At 35.4% G+C, this 21393-nt stretch overlaps 1 protein-coding gene and 1 pseudogene across 1 annotated transcript; both read left to right on the top strand.

The window, feature by feature from the left end:
- The first annotated feature begins 15193 nt into the window (after nt 1-15193).
- On the top strand, nt 15194-17712 carry LOC146886973 (uncharacterized; annotated as a pseudogene).
- A 455-nt stretch (nt 17713-18167) lies between these two features.
- LOC146886972 (uncharacterized) lies at nt 18168-21023 on the top strand. Its single transcript, XM_085672125.1, has 10 exons — nt 18168-18449; nt 18534-18740; nt 18820-19068; nt 19145-19777; nt 19873-20108; nt 20183-20344; nt 20419-20523; nt 20593-20668; nt 20750-20845; nt 20928-21023. The coding sequence occupies exons 1-10, from the start codon at nt 18168-18170 to the stop codon at nt 21021-21023; spliced, it is 2142 nt and encodes a 713-aa protein (XP_085528251.1).
- The last annotated feature ends 370 nt before the right edge of the window (nt 21024-21393 follow it).

Raw genomic sequence — 21393 nt, 5'->3', positions numbered from 1 at the left:
GTAACTTTGAATATTTCAAAATCACATTATTAATTGACCAAAAATAAATTCCAGCTGCATTAACAAACGTTAGAATATCCAATAATATTTTATGCAACTAAAATCAATTTTTACGCCACTTTTACCAAACTTACTCAATAAATCCAATAATCACAAATCCTAATTAAATCAATCTTTAAGCACGGAAAATTCAATTAAATCCCCAAATTTAAATATTAAATGAGGGCAAAAATTTGAACTCATCACACACCCACACTTATCCTTTTGCACTCCTGGGCAAAATTGAATAATTTCAAAACTTTTTTCTGAGGTCTTTTATTCCATATTTTCAGTGGATTAAAGAAATGAATACCAATGGAAACAGATCAAACTTCTAGAAATCATGTTGTCATGCACAAACAAATGGATAAAATTCTGTTTTTCACACATGAGTTAATCTTTTGAGTTTACAAGATAATCAAATATGAAAGAGAAACACTCAAGTTAAATATATATTTTCTCACCAAGATTCGCTCAAGTGTTTTGGCTTGTGTTTTCACTCAAAATACCCATGCAAGTAAACACTCTCAATGCTTAGCAAGACTCTAATATTCACAGCTTTCAGAAAACATGCATTCAAAAATCATGAGGACTTTTCACAGGTTATAATGAGGCCAAGGCAAAGGTAGGAAAAACTTTAGGATTTGTGTGTTTTTGAAATAGAAAGGAAGAAAGAGTTATGGAGCATAGTTTCAAAAACAATCTCTCTTCTTCTTTTTTTTTTCTTTTATCCTTTGTTGCTCTTTTTCAGACAGCAATCATTTTTCATTTCAACACTCTGTCATCAACAATTATTTTCCTTTTGCCATTTTTACAACTTTGTGGGGGAAATACACACCCCCACACTTTATTCCTCAACCAATCTCAACATAATCCACTAGCTCCTTCTTTCTCCCTAAGGACAAACATGGTCTTTTTCTTTTTAAGGTTTAACAATATGCTCAAAACAAGAAAAAGAGGTTTAAGCTCAAGGGGCTACCAATGGATCAATGTTATGGTTAGCTTATTTGGCCAAGTAGCTAAAAACAAGAAATGCCTCAGTCATATCAAATCATGCATGTCGCCTAAGATGCAAAACAACAGAATCAAGCTAAACATTTGAGTATCAACAAGACATGAGCAAATCACACAAGAAAAATAGGAATGACACATGGTAGTTCATCCTTACAATAAAGCTCAAAACTCACAAGGTGAAAAACTCTTTCACAAAAGATTTATTCCAGAAACTCTCAAATCAACTCAATCAGTAAATCACAGAAACAATCCATTCATAGCACATGACTCTTATTTTCCCATAATTATGACCGTTCCAATTAGTGAATCAAATCCAAAAATCCAATGTCAATATGTTTTATTGAAAACAGAAACTTTTTTTTTTAATAAAAACAAACAGAAAACAAAATTAGAAAAGGAAAAACAAAACAAATAGAAAACAAAAACAAAAAAGGGGGGAAATCTCCCCACACCCCCACACTTTATCCATGCATTGTCCTCAATGTATTCAATATGTATAAAATGCAAAGAAAAAGTATGAAGTGTACTTACCTCCTCAAGGTGGAAGGTATGAGGGAGAAGTCAAGTTCATCCCATCCATCGTCTTGTTCAACATATCTTGATTTTCATTGAATATCCGAAGACGATGCCCATTAACTTTAAAAGTTCTTGTTGAAGATTCTTCCTTGATCTCCACTACTCCATAAGGGAAGACTTCTGTAACAATGTATGGTCCTTCCCAAGTAGAACGCAACTTACCACTCATGTGACCAAGCTTGGATTTGTATAGTAACACCTTATGGCCTACCTTGAAATCCTTTCTAGCCACAAGCTTTTGGTCATGGAACTTCTTGGTTTTCTCTTTGTAGAACTTTGAATTTTCATAGGCTGCTAGCCTAATCTCCTCTAGTTCTTGCAACTGAAGCTTTCGCTCATTTCCTGCTTCTTCCAAATCCAAGTTGCATGCTTTCACGGCCCAATAGGCCCGATGTTCAATCTCCACAAGTAGATGACAAGCCTTTCCAAAAACCACCCTGAAAGGTGACATACCTATAGGTGTTTTGTAGGCTGTCCTGTGTGCCCAAAGTGCTTCATCCAATCTTGTGGCCTAATCCTTTCGACTAGGCTTCACTACTTTCTCTAGTATCTTTTTAATCTCTCTGTTAGAGATCTCTGCTTGCCCATTGGTTTGGGGGTGATATGGTGTAGCAATGCGATGTGTCACCCCATACTTCTTCAACATGTTCTCAAGTAGCCTATTACAGAAATGAGTCCCCTGGTCACTGATGATGGCTCGTGGTATCCCAAATCTGCAGAAAATGTTAGACCTGACAAAACTCATAACAACTCGAGAATCATTAGTCCTTGTAGCTATGGCTTCCACCCATTTGGAGACATAGTCTACAGCAAGCAAAATATAAGAAAACCCAAAAGAAGGAGGAAAAGGACCCATAAAATCAATACCCCAAATATCAAATACCTCACAATATAGCATGGGTTGTTGAGGCATTTCATCCCTTCTTGTAATGGATCTGGCTGCCCTTTGGCACTGCTCACAATTTTCATATACCCTCTGTGCATCTTTAAAAATAGTAGGCCAATATAATCCACAATCCAACACCTTCCTACCTGTTCTTTGTGTGCCATAATGTCCACCAAAAGGAGATGAATGACAGAACTCAAGCACATGAGGTATCTCGATATCTGGAACACACCTCCTTATGACTTGGTCACTACCAATGCGCCATAAGATTGGGTCTTCCCAGATGTAGTACTTTGCCTCACTTTTTAGCTTGATTCTTTCATATTTGGAGAAGGAAGGAGGAATAGCAGAAACAACAAAATAATTAACAATGTCAGCAAACCAAGGTTCAGGAAACATACCTTTCACAGCAGTCAATGCTAGGAGGACTTCATCAGGAAAGTCATCCTTAATAGGAATGTTATCTTCTCCATTTTCAATCCTGCTAAGATGATCAGCTACCAAGTTATGTGCTCCACTTCTGTCTAGAATCTCAATGTCAAACTCTTGGAACAGTAGCATCCATCTGATCAACCTTGGTTTCGAATCTGCTTTCTTCAGAAGGAATTTTAATGCTGCATGATCAGTATAAACAATTACCTTGGAACCAAGTATATACGGTCTGAATTTGTCCAAGGCAAACACAACAGCCAATAATTCCTTCTCAATCGTGGTGTAGTTAGCCCGCGCTGTGTCCAACGTTCTGGAAGCATAATATATCACATGTGATAGCTTCCCATCTTTTTGTGCAAGCACCGCTCCTACTGCAAAGTTTGATGCATCACACATCAACTCGAACGGTAATGTCTAGTCAGGTGGTTGGATGATAGGAGTGGTGGTAAGCGCCTTTTTCAATGTATCAAACGCATCTTTGCACCTCTCTCCAAAGTCAAATACTATATCCTTTTGCAACAAGTTGGAGAGAGGATTGGCTATCTTGCTGAAGTCCTTGATAAACCTCCTGTAAAATCCTGCATGTCCAAGAAAAGATTGAACCTCTTTCACAGAAGAGGGGTAAGGCAATTGTGAAATAATATCAATTTTAGCAGGATCTACAGATATACCATTCTTGGAAACAACGTGACCTAAAACTATACCTTGTTCCACCATAAAATGACATTTTTCAAAATTTAGAACAAGGTTAGTTTCTTCACATCTCTCCAAGACTCTAGCAAGATTAGACAAGCAATGATCAAAAGATGAACCATATACACTAAAATCATCCATAAAAACCTCAATACAATGCTCCAACAAATCTGTAAAAATACTCATCATACATCGTTGAAATGTTCCAGGAGCATTGCAAAGGCCAAATGGCATTTTTCTATAAGCATATGTACCGAATGGACAAGTAAAAGTAGTCTTATGTTGATCCTCTGGGGCAATACAAATCTGAAAATACCCAGAGAATCCATCAAGAAAACAGTAATGAGACTTACCTGCCAATCGAACTAACATCTGGTCCACGAATGGTAAAGGAAAGTGGTCCTTCCTGGTGGCCTGGTTTAGTCTTCTATAATCAATACAGACCCTCCAGCTATTCTGAATACGAGTAGGAATCAACTCGTTCTTCTCATTCTTGACCACGGTGATCCCAGATTTCTTGGGGACCACATGTACAGGACTCACCCAAGTGCTGTTAGAAATGGGATATATAATACCTGCTTGTAGCAACTTGGTGACTTCTTTCTTCACAACCTCCATCAGCTGAGGATTCAGTCTCCTCTGAGGTTGCCTCACTGGCTTAGCATCCTCCTCCAAGAGTATTCTGTGCATGCAGAAAGAAGGACTAATACCAGGAATATCTGCCAAAGTCCAGCCTATTGCTCGCTTGTGATCTTTGATAACCTGCAATAGCTTTTGTTCCTGCTCATCAGTAAGCAAGGCAGATATAATAACAGGGAGTTTCCCATCCCTCTCAAGATAAACATATTTCAAATGAGATGGTAAAGGTTTCAACTCCAAAGTGGGTGGCTGTTCCACAGATGGCAACATTTTATTGCCTAAGGTAATTTCAGCCACCTCAGCATCACACTTGGACGCCACAGAGGTATCAAATAGTGACACCGCGTCCTCAACATCACCTGTTTTGCAATTTTCTCTTTCGTCTAAAATTGAGCCCGAAATATTCGAAAAAGAAAAATCCAAAGAAGAAGAAAAACCAGATAAAACGTCCAAAAGTCCAAAAGCATAATTGTTCACTACATTACTCAATAAATCAATACAAAACAAAGAATGGTCTTCAATTGGGTGCTTCATGGCTTCTAGCACGTTGAATTGCACCTTCTCATCTCCTATCTCCATAGTCAAGGATCCTGCATGCACGTCTATCTTGGTACGTGCTGTCATCATGAATGGTCTTCCCAAGATAATTGTGGTTGAACCCATTCCTTCATCATCCTTCATATCCAAGATGTAGAAATCTACAGGAAAAATTAACTTGTCCACACGGACAAGCACATCTTCTAGCACACCTGCAGGGTTAACTATGCTACGGTTGGCCAACTGAATGACCACACCAGTAGACTTAAGAGGTCCAAGATGAAGTGAAGTAAAAACAGATAAAGGCATTACATTAATGGAAGCTCCTAAATCTAACATAGCATTGTCAAACTTAGTACTTCCTATAATGCAGGGAACAGAAAACATACCTGGATCCTTACACTTTTGCGGCATTCTGACTGCAGGCTTCTTGATTAAGCTAGAGACGTTTCTTCCCATGTTCACTACCTCTTTGTCCATAATACGCCTTTTATGTGTACATAATTCTTTGAGAAACTTGGCGTATTTAGGAATTTGTCTAACAGCATCCAACAAAGGAATGTTTATCTCCACTTTCTTGAAAGTATTCAGGATTTCTTTGTCTAACTCCTCCATCTTTTTAGTTTTTGGTTTCAAACGGTTTGGATAGGGAGGAGGAGGAGAATAAGGAGAAGGATTTTCAGAGGAAGTATTAGGGGATACCAACCTGGAGTTATCACTGGGTGCAGGCATTTCAGATGTTGCTTGTGTTGCTTCATCTGATCTTCCTCTTTCATCATTAGGTACAACTTCATTGTCCTTATCTTCATCTTCTTGGGCATCCCCAAGACCTTGTATTTGCTTACCCGATCTTAAAGTAATAGCACTTACATTTCGCGGGTTGATTACAGTTTGTGCAGGCAAATTGCTTGAGCCTTGTTGAGACTTCATCTGATTTAACTCATTTGCCATTTGTCCAATCTGATTTTGCAAATTTTGATTGGTTGCTTCCATTGTCTGTTTCAACTCATTGATTTGTCCCTTCATCATGTCAGCCATCATTTTCATCATTGCTTCCATGTTTGAATCACCAGAGGTTGCAGCTGGTTGTGGTTGTTGCCTCTGTTGAGGTGGAACATAGACTTGTTGGTGTTGAGGCTGTTGATTTCCCCATTTCTGGCTGGGATATTCCTTCCAATCTGGGTTGTACTTGTTGGAGGACAAATCATGGTTGTATTGCTGCCGAGGTGGTCTATTATTGCCATAGATGTTTGCAGCATATGCCTGAGGTTGTTCATTGTCTAACGTCCCTGTCTCTTTTAACATAGAACAAGCCTCTGTAGAATGATTAGTAGAAGCACAAATTCCACATAAAGTAGAAGGGATAGGCTTTTTCTGTAAGTCTGTCAAGGTCCTTACCATGGCTGCTAAGTCATCCAACTTCCCTTCTAATTTCTTGTGATCTGCAACATATGAAGCTTCTACTCCATGGGCTCCCTTCAATAGAGTTATAGAATTACTCCTTGTGGAAAATTGTTGATGGTTTGACGCCATAGTTTCAATCAATTAAAAGACGAGTGATATCGCTGTCGTTAGGCGATCAAATTACCACTACTTTAGCAACTTCAGTATTGCCAGTTTGTAGTGAAGAAAATAGTTAGGGTTAAGATAACCCTGAGTCGTCTCACAACGAATACGGAATTGATCTCAAATATTTGATTCTCAAAAATGCAATTTAAAACTAGCAACTATAAAAATAGGGAGGTTTTGATATGCAAAGAAAATGACACGGAAGATTGTAAACACAGTAATAGTAAATAGGTCAATTCCACTGCTTTTTCTAAATAAGATTCTTCATTGGTTATCTAGAGATTATTGTTAAATTAATTATTGTTGTTGATTTACAAATAAATCAATGTAAAGACTCAATTCATTTGTTGGCATCCTCACTTTTAATCAAAGTACAGTCTCAATTAAAAGTGAGAATTATTAGATTGTCCATAGTAAATTCAATCAAAGTACAGTCTCAATTAATTTTACTATGCCTAATCATGTCTATTCCTTTGTTTCTTTACCAAATAGAAAACTTAATTAATCAAAGTAAAGTCTTGACTAATTTTAGTTAAAGTAATTACCTCTAATCAAATTAAAGTCTCAATTATTGGCAAAAACTTATTTAATCAAATGAAAGTTTCTAAACAAAATCAAAGTAAAGTCTCAATTTAATTTAAAAACCTTTTAACTCATATGATTAGCATGCATGTAGATTTAAAATCATTATTTTCTATTCGATTAAGAAGCAAAGGACATAGATAAACAAAAACCACAACAATAATCAAAATAACAAAACATATAAATTCATCTAACCTCAGAATCCATTTAAGAAATTACAGTGGAATCAACCCTAAAAGCTTAGCCCTCCATGGCTTTGATGGAATACATGATAATATGATGAAGGAAAGAAAATAAAAGAAGAGAATGAGAGATGTGGTGGAGACGGTATCTGCCAAAACCAGAGAGTTCTAAGTGTCTAAGCTGTGAGTTGTAAAATTTTTCAGTCCCCGTTTCTGCTCCCTTAAGTCTCTTTATATAGGCTTCAACTGGACTTTGGGCTTTATCTGTCAGTTGCTAAATTCTTTCATTTTTATTTAATTAATTAGCAACTCAATTTCTGTCCAATTTCCAATTCTGCCTCTCTTATTTAAGCATTTTTACAAAATTGACCAGAATTTGACCAGAGTTTGACCAGTTTGACCAGAGTTTGACCAGTTGACTGCCTATCAGATGCTGACACGTGGCAGTGCAGATTCTCTCTCCAGAATTAGGGTTTCACTCTCACACTCTTCTCCTTGGCTGCGCGGCTGACGGCGGCTGCTCCGGCTTCTTCTCCGGCGAGGTGGTGCGACGCGGTGGTGTTGCTGCAGCGGTGGCTGACGCGCTCGTGGGAAGAAGAACTCGCGGTGGTGGTTCGTGTGCGCTGCGCAGGTTCGCGTGACGGAGCAGAGATGGTGGAGGTTGGATGCGTGACGGAACTGCGCAGGTCGCGTTGGCGGTGTGCTCGTGGTGGTTGCAGGTCTGCGCGGCGCGACGTGAAGGTGATCGCGACGGATGGTAGCTGCCATGGCTGACGCGCTGTGGAGAAGCTTCGCGGAGGTTGTTGCTGTTCGTGGTGGCCGGAACTGGTGTTTGAAAACAGGTGCAGCGGTGACGGAACAAGCTTCGCGGAGGCGTGGTGCAGATTCCGGCGAGGACAGGAGGTCGCTGCCATGGCTGCTGGTGCGAAAATGGTGGCTGCCGACGTGGTGCAGTGGTGTCCGGTGGCCGGCGAGATTGGCGGCGGCGGCTGTGTGGAGAGTGGTAGGGAAACTAGGGTTAGGGTTTCATGTGTGAGATGGAGGAGATGATGACGTGGCAAGATCTGAGTGGTCAATTGGGTGAGTGGAGGATTATGACACGTGGCGGCTTATGGTTGGCTAATTTTAAAAGGTGAGGATTGCCACATGGCATGATCTGGTTGAGTGGAGTTTAAGTGGTAGGAGGGGTGCAACTTAGTGAAAACTGGGGGTGCAGAACAGGTTTTTATGGTCCACTTGAGGAAGGAGTGTGCAAATAAAATCTGGGGGTGCATTTAGCTCCTGATTTATTCTTTTTCAGAATTTCTTGATTTTGGACTTATTTTGTAACTTTGAATATTTCAAAATCACATTATTAATTGACCAAAAATAAATTCCAGCTGCATTAACAAACGTTAGAATATCCAATAATATTTTATGCAACTAAAATCAATTTTTACGCCACTTTTACCGAACTTACTCAATAAATCCAATAATCACAAATCCTAATTAAATCAATCTTTAAGCACAGAAAATTCAATTAAATCCCCAAATTTAAATATTAAATGAGGGCAAAAATTTGAACTCATCAACGAGATTGTCTCGTATTTCTTTGAGTCTTATTATCTTGAGGGTGAGTTTCAAGCAGGGACTCCTCTTGTTTTAGAATCTTCTTCCAAGTGTCGTGGTAGCATCCATTCCAAGAATTGTGAGGCCTATCTTTTTACTTTCAAATTATTTCCTTCCTTGAATTTTTTTGAGATGTTATTGTTGTGCTTTTGTTTAACCAAATAGGTTTTTATCCAAATATATTTAGCTCACTTGAGTGTCTTTGCCAAATTGAACAATGCAATTCACATTTGCAACATATCATATCGGATAACATAATCCATTTAAGTTTATATATATATATATATATATATATATATATATATATATATATATATATATATATATATATATATATATATATATATATATATATATATATATATATATATATATATATATATATATATATATATATATATATATATATATATATCGGGGGTTTTTACTTGAATGAACCTATGTGAAGAAAGCTAAGTGTAGTATGGAGATGTAACTTTCTAACACAAACTATTAAATAAGTTTCTCTTGTCATGGTGACTTTTAATATATACAATGATCTCAACACCGTTTTACAATTTCAGAAAAAAAAAAAGTAAATTTACTTTTTAATTTTGTCTCCTTCTAGGTTAAAAAAAGATTGTTTGTTACAAATAAGAATTTCTCTCATGACACTTGTTAATTAAATATTTAGTTTTTTTTTATCAAACTCACTAATAAAAACTCACTTACCATTTATAGAATCATAAATGTAGAATTTTATAAATCAATAAACTTTTTAATATAAAATATCATTTTTAAATGAGATACTAAATGAATTATAACTTTTACTATTTTCTTCTCTAAAAAATATTTATTTACATTTCATGTTTATTGTTATTTTAATTAGTATTTTAAATATTTTTAAATTTCTCTTTTAGTATATTAACTTATTATTTTTATGAAAATCAATGTGACTTTAATCCTTTCTAATACGTTATATCTTCCACAAATTAATGGATATCAGAGTTGAAAAATTGTTATGTAAAAAAATAATATCAAAATATTTACTTCAGAAGATAATTTTAATAGGTTTATAGTACATTAAAAAATCAAAATGTTAGCATATAATAAGACATTAAAATTAAGTAAATTTACTTTTTAATTATAAATACTCTTATATTAAAAAAAAAATTGTCTTAATTTTGGGTAGTTATAATGTTTTGTAGTTTTGAAACAAAAGTTGGCCTTTGATTTTATTTGCTATGTAATAAATTATATGACATTAATTTTTTTTTTTTATGTTTTCAATTGTTAGATTGAATTTAATTCTTTTAAGGAAGTATTACTTTCCATATCACAGTATAAAGATGAATAGAAAATGTAAACGAAACAAACGAACAATCTATGATTAAAATTATTGAATATTCACATCTAAAATTTAACTTCAATATTTTCAAAAGATTAGAAAACACAATTTTTACTCTCTTTATTTATATTTATTACTATATTTATAATTATTATAAATAAGAAAAATTACCTATATTCTTTTACTAGAATGTGCATATATGTGCATAGTCAAAGAAATATTAATATTTAGAATGATTTAAAAAAATAACACCTTAAAAATATATTTTTATTTTTTAATTATATTAAAACCTATTTAATACATGACTTTAAAAAATCTAAAAATATTAGATAGAATTAAATTCAGTTTATCACCCATGATATATATAATTTAAATTAAATTTTTTTATTATATTAGAAAATAAAATAAAAGATAACTATTCATAAACTTTACCTACAAGGTGCAAAATATCATAATATAAAAACGAAAACAAACTAAAACGTCCATTATTTTTTTAATATTCAACACTTTCTTCAATTACTTGCTTTTCTAATGTTACTGAAGAATTAATAGGTAGAGTCTGCATTCTCTTTTTCTTTCTTCTAAAGTTGATACATGTATCACACCTAGCCGATCTCGACTAGCATATCAATACATATCATCATTCACCGACACATCGTATCGGCAAAGGCTGGGGGACTGGTGTACCGGACCTGGTCAACTTAACCATATAAATGACAACCCTCACAAATATGCCGGAAACAACCCAAGTACACGACTTGGACCGGCATGGACTTAAACTCGTAACTGAACGAAGGCTATACTAACAGCAAAACGGCTAACCTAGGATAGTGTGCGGCCAAGGCCGACATCCGACAAGTTGAGAAGTAAACGGATCAAGACCGCTCCTAAAGACTTAGTAAAATGGAAGCTCCCGTGTTCAATAGGTCTTAAGGACCTGGGTTAGGGTCCAAGGCCACTCACAGCCCAAGCTAGAGCCCAAGCCAAGGCCCACTCACAGCCCAAACCCAGACTCGGCCCATGGAATAATCAGACATAATTAATACTCTATAAATACGCGTGGACCCCAGTAATTAAAAGTACGCATTCATTAATCACAGATTTGACCTTTTTGATAATTTTGACTCACTTGAGCTTCGGAGTCCCTCCTGCAGGTAACCCCTTCTGGGTCCAAACCGACATGTACCAACAGGAAAGAGGCCAACTGAGGAGAAAGCGGACTACATGGTAAGGTGACGCTTGTGCCTAACTCATCTTGTTTGTTCCCTGCAGGAACAATACATTTTCTTCAATTATTATTACTCATGAATGTTTTGTCTTCAACTGAGGTTGCAGAAGAAGAAACTCAACTATAAGATCTAGACAAATATAGATAGATAATTGGCTTAGATGTAAGCAAAAAAATTCCAATGATAAAGTTTAAAAAGTAATACATAATTAGTTCAATATTGTGACTAGGGATGCCAACGGGGCAGATAGGATATTGGTAGTAGCTCTCTTTTACCTTATCCACTGGATAAATATTGGTCCCGTACCCGTACCCATATCCGTCTGGTACCCGCCTCCTTTTTTTATATCCGCGGCTATTTACAAAATTATTTAAAAAATAAATATTTCATCACAAATGCAAATAAAATAAAATACATCACTGTATAAATTAGCTGTGAGTTTTATCCACGAATATTTGCGAGTATACGAATTTTTTTTTACATTCCTAATTGTGACATTTAAAATTAGTTGTCAAATAATGGAGATGATTGAGTTTAGTTTAGGAAATAAAATATTTATCAATTACAAACAAATAAATTGATAATATATTAGCTCATTTCGAAAATGATAATAGGTATATTTATTTTTAAAACACGGTTTGAAATGAAATTTGAAATATAATATTAATAACATAATAGCGTAATAAACTTAGGTTTCATTTTTTTTAACGGCTTCCAAAAAAATTGGTTCACCCAACTTAAAAAAAATAGAGGAAAAACAACTTATAATATTTAACTTTTATTTTCCAATTATGATAGGTAATTATTCGAAAATTTAAATATATCAAAATAATTTCAATTTTTAAATTTCATTGATATATATATATATATATATATATATAATTTTCGAAAGATCAATTTTTTAGGAATACAAAAATATATAAAAAAGTATATAAAAAGATATTTTAAATTTTATTAAAAATATATTGTTAAAACTACTGAAATTATTTTAATTAAAAGATAATGAAATTACAAATTAAAATATTAGAATATGAAAATTTAAATTAAATGAAAGAAAATTGAGAGGAGACCAAAGATTTTTACATATATTTAATTGAAGATTTACATTAATTTGTCTCTTTTATATTTATTTATAGTAATAAAGATATTGATAAAAATATAAATAGATTAAATACATAAATAATATGAATAAACAAATAAATTGGATATATAAAATAATTATATTAAAAGATAAATGTCTGGACTACTTAGAATTGTTTTTTTATAAAAATAAGAAAATCTAATCTTACATAATTTTAAAGTAAAATATTTTAAATTTAGTATATTTATATATACATATAAATGTACTAAAATTTGATAAGATAAATACTTCTCAAAAATTCAACATTTCAATCACATTCGAAAGATTTTTTTTTTTATAGAATTATATTTTAAATAAATACAAAAGAAGTTGTAACATATTATTGTTATCCAAATGTAAAGATTAAAAGGATGAAAATTTTAAATATTTTGTTTTTGTATAAAAAGAAATAACACAACACAGTTTCAATTTATTAGTCCTTAAAAGAATTGTCACAATAAAATCATAAGTGTATGAAAGTTTAAATTGAATGAATAAAAAAAATAAAAGATTGTAATAAGAAACACTTAAAAAAAAGTCAAAGTTTGAGATGCAATCCATACAACCCAAATCCATATTGTTTTAAGTCAAAGTACTCCGAGGCTTGAATTAGACTATATGAAACTTTTCAACATTTAACCGAGTAAACTTTTATAGAAATCTTCTCTAACTTCGCAAATAACTAATTAAACAAAAGAACTTTAACCTTTTTTAATAAGTTTAATTCATCTTAATAACTCTATTTCATCAATACCAAAATAGTTATCACATATATGTTTACAATGTAAATATTAATGCATAAATTATTTCTATTATTAAAACAAATAATAATAAAGTGTTGCATTATAATTTATAATAACACTAGTGCATTTTAGAGCTTTTACAGCACTGTATATGCCTCGGTTCATGCGGACCCGCTGCATAAATGCACGCGGTGGCAGTTTTGTAATTAAATTCAACTTTTATGTCTCGGTTGTCATAATAACCGAGGCATATAGCTAAAACAAAATTTGACTCAACGCGTTGACCACTAACTTAATTTATTTATTTTTTCACTGATGCAATATGCCTCGGTTCTCTCTTAACTGAGGCAGTAGAGACACTTAATTATTTTGACCACTGCGTTGACCCCTAATTTGAATTTTTTAATTTTTTTTTACTGAAGGAATATGCCTCGGTTCTGTAATAACTGAGGCAGTAGTGGTAATATATGCCTCGGTTCAGCGCCTACCCGAGGCAGTAAGTGTAGAATGTGCCTCGGTTTCGAATAACCGAGGCAGTATCCCTTCGTAGGGTTAAAAAACCCCAATTCCTTCATTGTTCTGCGATTTCATCTTCTCCGTTGTTCTGCGAGTTCATCTTCTCCGGCCAACCTTTAGTTCTCCGACGACCAGCACCACCGTCACGCACAGCTCCCATCGTCCGGCGCACCTCCGACGCTCTAGCGCAGCTCTGCGCCACCGTCCCGACGCTCCAGCGCCGTGGCTTCTTCTTCTTCGACCAACCACCACCGCACTGCTCCGCCCTTCTCCGACGACCAGCGCAGCTCTACGCCACCGTCCCGCACACCTCCGACGTAGAGCTCCCACCATCCCGCACACCTCCGACGTTCCAGGGCATCGTTTCGTCGCAACACCGCACCGCCGCGGCTTCTTCTTCTTCTTCGACCAACCACCACCATCGCTGCACCTTTGAGGAGTCGTGCACTGCCACCGGAGCCGCAGCGTGTTTGTTCTTCGAGCAACCATCACCAACGGCTACTGCAATTCTGTTCAGTCTACCTCCACCGCCACTGCATGCAGCTCGAGGAGGTTCTTCCGGTGCCGTTGCCATTGCCTCCATTCAATCCCCCGCTCCTTGGTATGTTTATTTTTACGATTTGGATTATTTTTGGATTCGCTGGATTTAATTTTTTTGGATTGCTTGTATGTTCTTATATTTTCAATCTTGAATTTGAGATTATTAAAAATATGGAAGAAATTTTGGATTGTTTGTACTAGGAGATAATTTGGATCCTAGGAGTTAGTATGTATCAATTTCATGAGAATTTATTTTAAACTTTTGACAGTGTTGACGTAGTATCCTTGTTGTCCGACTGTGGGTACAATTGATTCTCCTCCGTTGCTACTCATGTCTCACACTCTAGGTTCTTAATTTTATTATGAGCTTATAATTGTTTAGTATATTGTTTATTTAGTATGTTTTTTATTTATATTTTAAAGTAAATCAATTTATTTTGTTTGATCTCAAATTGTCGTTGCATGGAGTTAGCCATAGTTTCCCGTTTGAGATTGAATACGAAAATTATTTACTTGTCTCCAAGTATTTTTTTTAAAGAATGTGTATTTTTTTATAAAAGGAGACAATACTAATAATTTAAATGTATTCAATCTTGAATTGTCCGGTTGGACAGTTTAAGAAGATTAATCACTTCTTAATAGTTTATTAGTGCATGTCTATTTTAATATACATATCTCAATATTCATGAATATTTGTCAATTGTGTTTTGTATTGATCTTTGGGTGCATATTTGACTGTGGTTAATAATCACTTTCATTTCGTGTAACCTGAAGACCAATGCGAAATGCTGGCAAAATTTCGTGAAATTTAAGATATGTGTTTTAAAATTAATATGTACCAATAAACTAGAAGAAGTGAATCTTCTTGAATGGGATAGGGTCACACCTTAAATACAAAAGCGAGGTGATCATTCATTTAAAGATTACTGAAATTGTTCACACAATTTCAGTATATAAACGTATGGATCGAGACTGGATTTACTTGCCACGCATCAGTGTTGAGTATGAGAAAGGAGTAGAATAATTTATACAATTTGCGCAACGTTATGAAGGTAGAAGTGATGATGAAGTGAAGTTTAGATGTCCTTGTGTGAATTGTTTGAATGCGAGAAAGTTGAATGCAACTGCAATTAGGGAACATCTTATTTGCGATGGTTTCCTTCCAAGTTATACAATATGGACATGGCATGGCGAATTAATAGACTTTCCAACTGTCTCCCGAACTGAAAATTTTGTGGATTCCATCGTGGAAGATCAACATGAAGAAGACAAATTAGAGGACATGATTCGTGATGTTGGCGCTGAAGCTTTTGCCCAAACGCACGTGTATGAGACAATCTCTACTGATTCAGAGACTCCGTTGTATGTTGGTTCAACTAAGTTTACAAGGTTGTCAGCGGTGTTAGATTGATGAATTTGAAGGCGACTAATGGGTGGACCGATAAGAGTTTCACAGAATTATTAGTGTTGTTGAATGAAATGCTTCCAGATGGAAATACACTACCCACTCGCAACTATGATGCCAAAAATATTCTTTGTCTGATGGGTATGGAGTATAAACGGATACATGCATGTCCTAATGATTGCATACTCTATAGGAAAGAATTTGAAGGATTGAAAAAGTGTCCGAAGTGTGGCTTATCACGGTATAAGGAGAAAATCAACAATGAAGATAAAGGTGAGTTAGAAAAGGATGGACCCGCTTTGAAAGTAGTCTGGTACCTTCCAATCGTACCTAGACTTAAGCGTTTGTTTGCGAATCCAAAAGACGCTAAAAACCTTCGATGACATGCAGATGAGAGAAGATGTGACGGCCTGCTTCGTCATCCAGCTGATTCAATGCAATGGAAAAATATTGATCACGAGTTCCCCCAATTCGGTGAAGAATGTAGAAATATTCGCTTTGGTTTAGCTACTGATGGAATGAATCCATTTGGTAATTTAAGTACCAACCACAGCTGCTGGCCCGTTATATTATTTATTTACAACTTGTCTCCTGGACTTTGCATGAAGAGAAAGTACATGATGTTGTCTATGATGATATCCGGTCCAAGACAGCCTGGAAATGACATAGATGTTTATCTCAGTCCACTAGTTGAAGACTTGAAGATGTTGTGGGAGGATGGGGTTGAAACATTTGATGCTTTTACTTCTAAGACTTTCATGATGCGTGCAATGTTATTTTGCACAATTAATGATTTTCCAGCTTACGGTAATTTGTCAGGATATAGTGTCAAGGGTCATAAAGCATGTCCTATATGTGAAGAAAACACTGCAGCTCATCAATTGAAATACGGAAGGAAAACAGTATATATGCGCCATCGAAGATTTTTGCAATCGAATCATCCTTATCGAAGGTTAAAAAAATCATTTAATGGACATCAAGAGAATGATGATGCACCAATTCCATTGAATGGCTTTCAAATTCATGAAAAAGTTAATAAAATACATCATGTATTTAGGAAAACCTCTAAGAAATCATCTACAACGAGCCCTTGGAAGAAAAAATCAATATTTTTTGATCTTCCATATTGGTCGAAGTTAGAGGTTAGACACTGCATAGATGTAATGCATGTGGAGAAGAATGTGTGTGATAGCTTGATTGGTACACTACTTAACATTCAAGGAAAGACAAAAGATGGAGTAAATGCTCGGTTGGATATGCTTGAAATGAATATTCGCAAAGACTTGGCACCAAGGGAGGCTGGTAAGCGTACTTATTTGCCTCCCGCATGTTACACCATGTCTAGACAAGAAAAGATAAGTTTTTGCCTTTGTCTTAAAAGTGTCAAGGTACCACAAGGATACTCTTCAAATATTAAGAGTTTAGTGTCAATGCAGGATTTGAAGCTTGTTGGCCTGAAGTCTCATGATTGTCATGTCTTAATGCAACAATTGTTACCGGTGGCTATTCGTGGAATTTTGCCAAAAAATGTTCGACAAACTATAACTCGTTTGTGTTCATTTTTCTCTTCAATTTGTAGTAAAGTCATCGATCCTTTAAAGTTAGATGACCTTCAAAGTGAGATTGTTATCATCTTGTGTCAGCTGGAGATGTTTTTCCCTCCATCCTTTTTTGATGTTATGGTACATTTGCTTGTTCATTTGGTAAGAGAAATCAAGTTCTGTGGGCCAGTATACTTAAGATGGATGTATCCTATTGAACGCTATATGAAAATTTTGAAAGGGTACGTGAAAAATCAATATCGTCCAGAAGCTTCAATGATTGAAAGGTATATAGCAGAAGAAAGTATTGAGTTTTGTTCAGATTACATGACAAAAGCAAATCCGATAGGAGTTCCTCCTAGATCATGGTTGAACAGGTGTTCTATAAGTAACAACATCCGGGGTGTGAATGTGGTAACCAAATCTCGCGCAGAACTATTGCAAGCACATCTATACATATTGAACAACACTGATGAGGTGATCCCTTACTTATCTGCACACAAAGCCATTGTAAAGAAACAACATCCAAGATAATCAGAGAAATGGCAGTTGATGGAGCATAACAAAACGTTCATGCCTTGGTTTAAATCTGAGGTTTTGAAAGATTCACAATCTTCTGAGACTTTGATGTGGCTAGCAAATGGATTGAAATTTGATGTCGTAACTTCTACAGGTTATGAAATTAATAATTGCACATTCTACACAAAGTATTTGGATGATAAAAGCACAGTACAAAATAGTGGAGTGAGTCTTGAAGCTGAGTCGCTGCAATTTTCCACATCCATTTAAAACAGCGATAAATTTTGATGAGGCCCCAGTACTTGACGATGTACAAGCAATTCGGGAAGATCACGATGAGGGAATATACATATGACCAATCCATAACTTTATGTATGAATCTGAATTGTTTATATAAATTTACGTGTTTTGTGAAATAATATGTTATTTGTTATTAATCTTTTGTATTTTTTTCTTTTAACAACAGATATATGGCTGACCATCAGACTTCATCATCATCATCGGAGGATGAATTGCCTAAAAAGAGAACCACCAGAGGAGCCACTAGATTGAGGAAGCTCATGTTGAGAAAAGCTAAAGGTAAGAAGACTCATGTCATTATTGACGTCATCACTGGTCAAGCTTCAGGTCGTAATGGAGACCTCTTTAGAAGCTATTTAGGAGTACTGGCACGTGACAGAATATCCATCCTTACTCCTAGTTTCGATCATGTGTCTGAAGTTCAACGGAACATGATATGGCAGGATCTAACGGTAAATTATGTCACGTAATTTTTTTAATTTATATTTTTATTATATTGGTAAAACACTTATTGATGTTCATTTTCTTTATTGCAGACGACATTTGATATTCCAAATGTGCCGACACTTAAACATAGATGTCTGGCAGCAGTCGCCGAAGATTTTCGCGGTTTTAAGACAAAACTAACGTCTAGGTATGTCTATGGATCTAAAAAGAATGAAGATCCACGTGAGCTATACACTTCAATTGATGAAGACACTTGGCGTCAGTTTGTTGAGTCTCGTACATCTGAGCGATGGAAGGTTAGTTTACTTGAATTCAAAAATTTGTTGGAATTGTCTACAAGTTGAACTAATTCATAAAATCAATTATATGTTACAGGAAATAAGGACAAAAGCCCAAGCAATAAGTAAAAAAAATAAAAACCCACACATATTGTCTCGTGGTGGGTATAGAAAGCTTGAAGAAAAGATATTTAAGGAAAAAGAAAAATCTAGGCCCCCACCTTCTGAAGATGATGGTCTTGCGCCTCCTTCACCACCATCTCATCATCAAAAGTGGAAGTTAGCCCGCCTACGATCATCGGGCACCTACACTTCCGAAACTGCACGAGAAATCTCTGAAAAAATTGTAAGAGTTAACTTTACTAAAACATTAATATCATTTTATACCGAGTTTCTCTTAATTTTCTTGTGTTATATTGTAGGACTCCTTGGTTGAGCAGAGCTCCCAAGGTACTTTCATTCCAGAAGGTCGTCATGATATTCTTGCTACTGCATTTGGACGACCTGAGCACCCCGGATGTGTGCGTGCTGCTGGATCAGGAGTCGGCATTCGTCAATTTTTTGGTGGCTCCTCTAGTCAATCTTCATGGACACATAGTGCTGAGTATGAAGAAAAACTGACTCAACGGTTGACAGAACAAATCACTGAAAGGGTTATGCGTCAATTCGAGCAACATTTTGGTGGTCATGGCAACCCTCCGCAACTAATTCCCCAAGCAGAACCTTTTGTGCCCCCAACAGGTAGAAGCAAAAAGGGGAGTTGCTCGGGTCCAGCTGTACCAGGGGATGATGCAGACAACACTCATCGATGTGAACTATATGTTCTGCATGGTACAGGGAAGACACTAGTTGCTCGTGGAACAAAATTTGAGGCAGCCACTATTCTTCATGGTATGGAGCTGGCGGATGGTGAGGTTAAGGTCACTGTAGAGGAAGTTATTATACCAGATGCTTTAGTTCCTGTACCAACAGATGAGGTATATACTGTGGCACAGGCATTTCAGTCTTTCCTCGCCTGGCCTAAAGATTTAGTTGGTTCTATTTCTGACCCTTCGGTATGGATCCCCAAACTCACCTTATAGTACTTTGCATTTTAAGTTTACATGTTATTTATGTTCACAATCAAATTATTTTTTCCATGTACTAATAGTCGCATGAAGTGGAAAGTCCTGAACCTATGAAGATTCCAATATCTTTGGACGATCCTCTTGGTGCATTACACCAGCTTGCTGATATCATTAGTGATAAGCCGATGGTAGTTCCATGGGATTCTGATGTATTTGGGAGAGATAGTGACATCCCAATGTACCTGCATAAGCAAGATATCTTAGAGCTTGCGTCGGGTACAGAAGAACTGAATATTACCCTTATTCAGTTATGGATGATGTAAGCATCTAAACTATTCATTATGTTTAATTAATTTATATAGTAACTTACATTAAATAAATGTTTTTGTCCAGGTATATTTTTAGTGTCAGTAACAATATGGGGTTGAGTGATGTATATGGGTTCATAGACCCCCAACTCACTCATGTAGGCAATAAATTTGATGACATTCAAGCATACGTCACTGAATGCTTTGGACAAGGGAAGAAAATATATTTTGTCCCTTATATTTCTGGGTAAGTGTAGTTTGTTGACTTCTAATTATAATATATTATTTTAAGGTACAACAACGAATTTTGTTTTATTGCAGGCATCATTGGCAACTAGTTGTAATTTCCATGAAGGACAACATTGTTGTGTGGCTTTGTTCCTTGCACAGGTCTCCTCCTAACCATCTGAGACAAGTTATAGATTGGTAAGAACCTTAATTTTATGAACTTTCTTTCTTATATAATTGTATCTTAACACCTTACCTTTTTCATAGTTCAATCGCTGGACATAGCATGTTGTTAGGGAAATCAACTGCTATGACAAAAAGGCTAGCATGGTTGAGCCTCAAGGTTTGCTATTTTGGTCTATAGTATTATAATTATTCAATTTCTTTTCTTCATCAATTACTTATATATGTGCATTCATTGTAGTGTAATTTACAAACCGGCTCATATGAGTGCGGTTACTATGTAATGCAATGGATATCAACCATTGTACGTGCTCGTATCACAAGTGGTTGGGAAACGGTAATTGTTTCACTATATGAAATACTTATATGCAATTTTGGCTTAGTTTATATACTAATTTAAATTATTCTCTTGTGTGCAGAGATTTGGTACTAGTACATCAATCCCCGTCAATTCCATCAAATATTTAAGGATAGCTTTGGCAAAGTATATTATTCAAATGTACAATAGTACTTAGTATATTTGTTTATGGAAGCACATGATATTGTAATGAGTGCTACAATATGAATAGTATTTAAGTATTGTAATGAGCCCATCAATTATAATATGATATTGTTTCTGGCTGGGTTTGTATTTCTGGTTCAAAATTTGCAGGTTAAATGTGCTAGATTTGAATGAAATAGGACCAGAATTTAAAAAAAAAAAATAGCTTTATGCCTCGGTTGTAACCAAAACCGAGGCAGAAGATCATTCGAATTTTTAATTTTTTTTTTAAATGGCCATATGCCTCGGTTAGACCAGAACCGAGGCAGTAAATTTCACTTTCTGTCGCAGTCAAAATAGATCCGAGGCAGAAAGTATATTAAATTTTTTTTTTTGAATTTCTG

The sequence above is a fragment of the Vigna unguiculata genome, chromosome 4 (assembly GCF_037176805.1).
Source record: "Vigna unguiculata cultivar grain cowpea cultivar isolate G323 ecotype 2 chromosome 4, ASM3717680v1, whole genome shotgun sequence".
NCBI classification, from domain to species: domain Eukaryota; kingdom Viridiplantae; phylum Streptophyta; class Magnoliopsida; order Fabales; family Fabaceae; genus Vigna; species Vigna unguiculata.
The sequence above is the reverse complement of the archived record's forward strand: the minus strand, read 5'-3'. Positions and strand labels throughout refer to the sequence as shown.

Coding starts and splice junctions, on each gene's coding strand:
- LOC146886972 (XM_085672125.1), top strand. CDS start 18,168: ATGGCTGACCATCAGACTTCATCATCATCATCGGAGGATGAATTGCCT. Junction 20,109..20,182: donor CTTATTCAGTTATGGATGAT/GTAAGCATCTAA, acceptor GTTTTTGTCCAG/GTATATTTTTAGTGTCAGTA. Junction 20,345..20,418: donor TTTGTCCCTTATATTTCTGG/GTAAGTGTAGTT, acceptor GTTTTATTGCAG/GCATCATTGGCAACTAGTTG.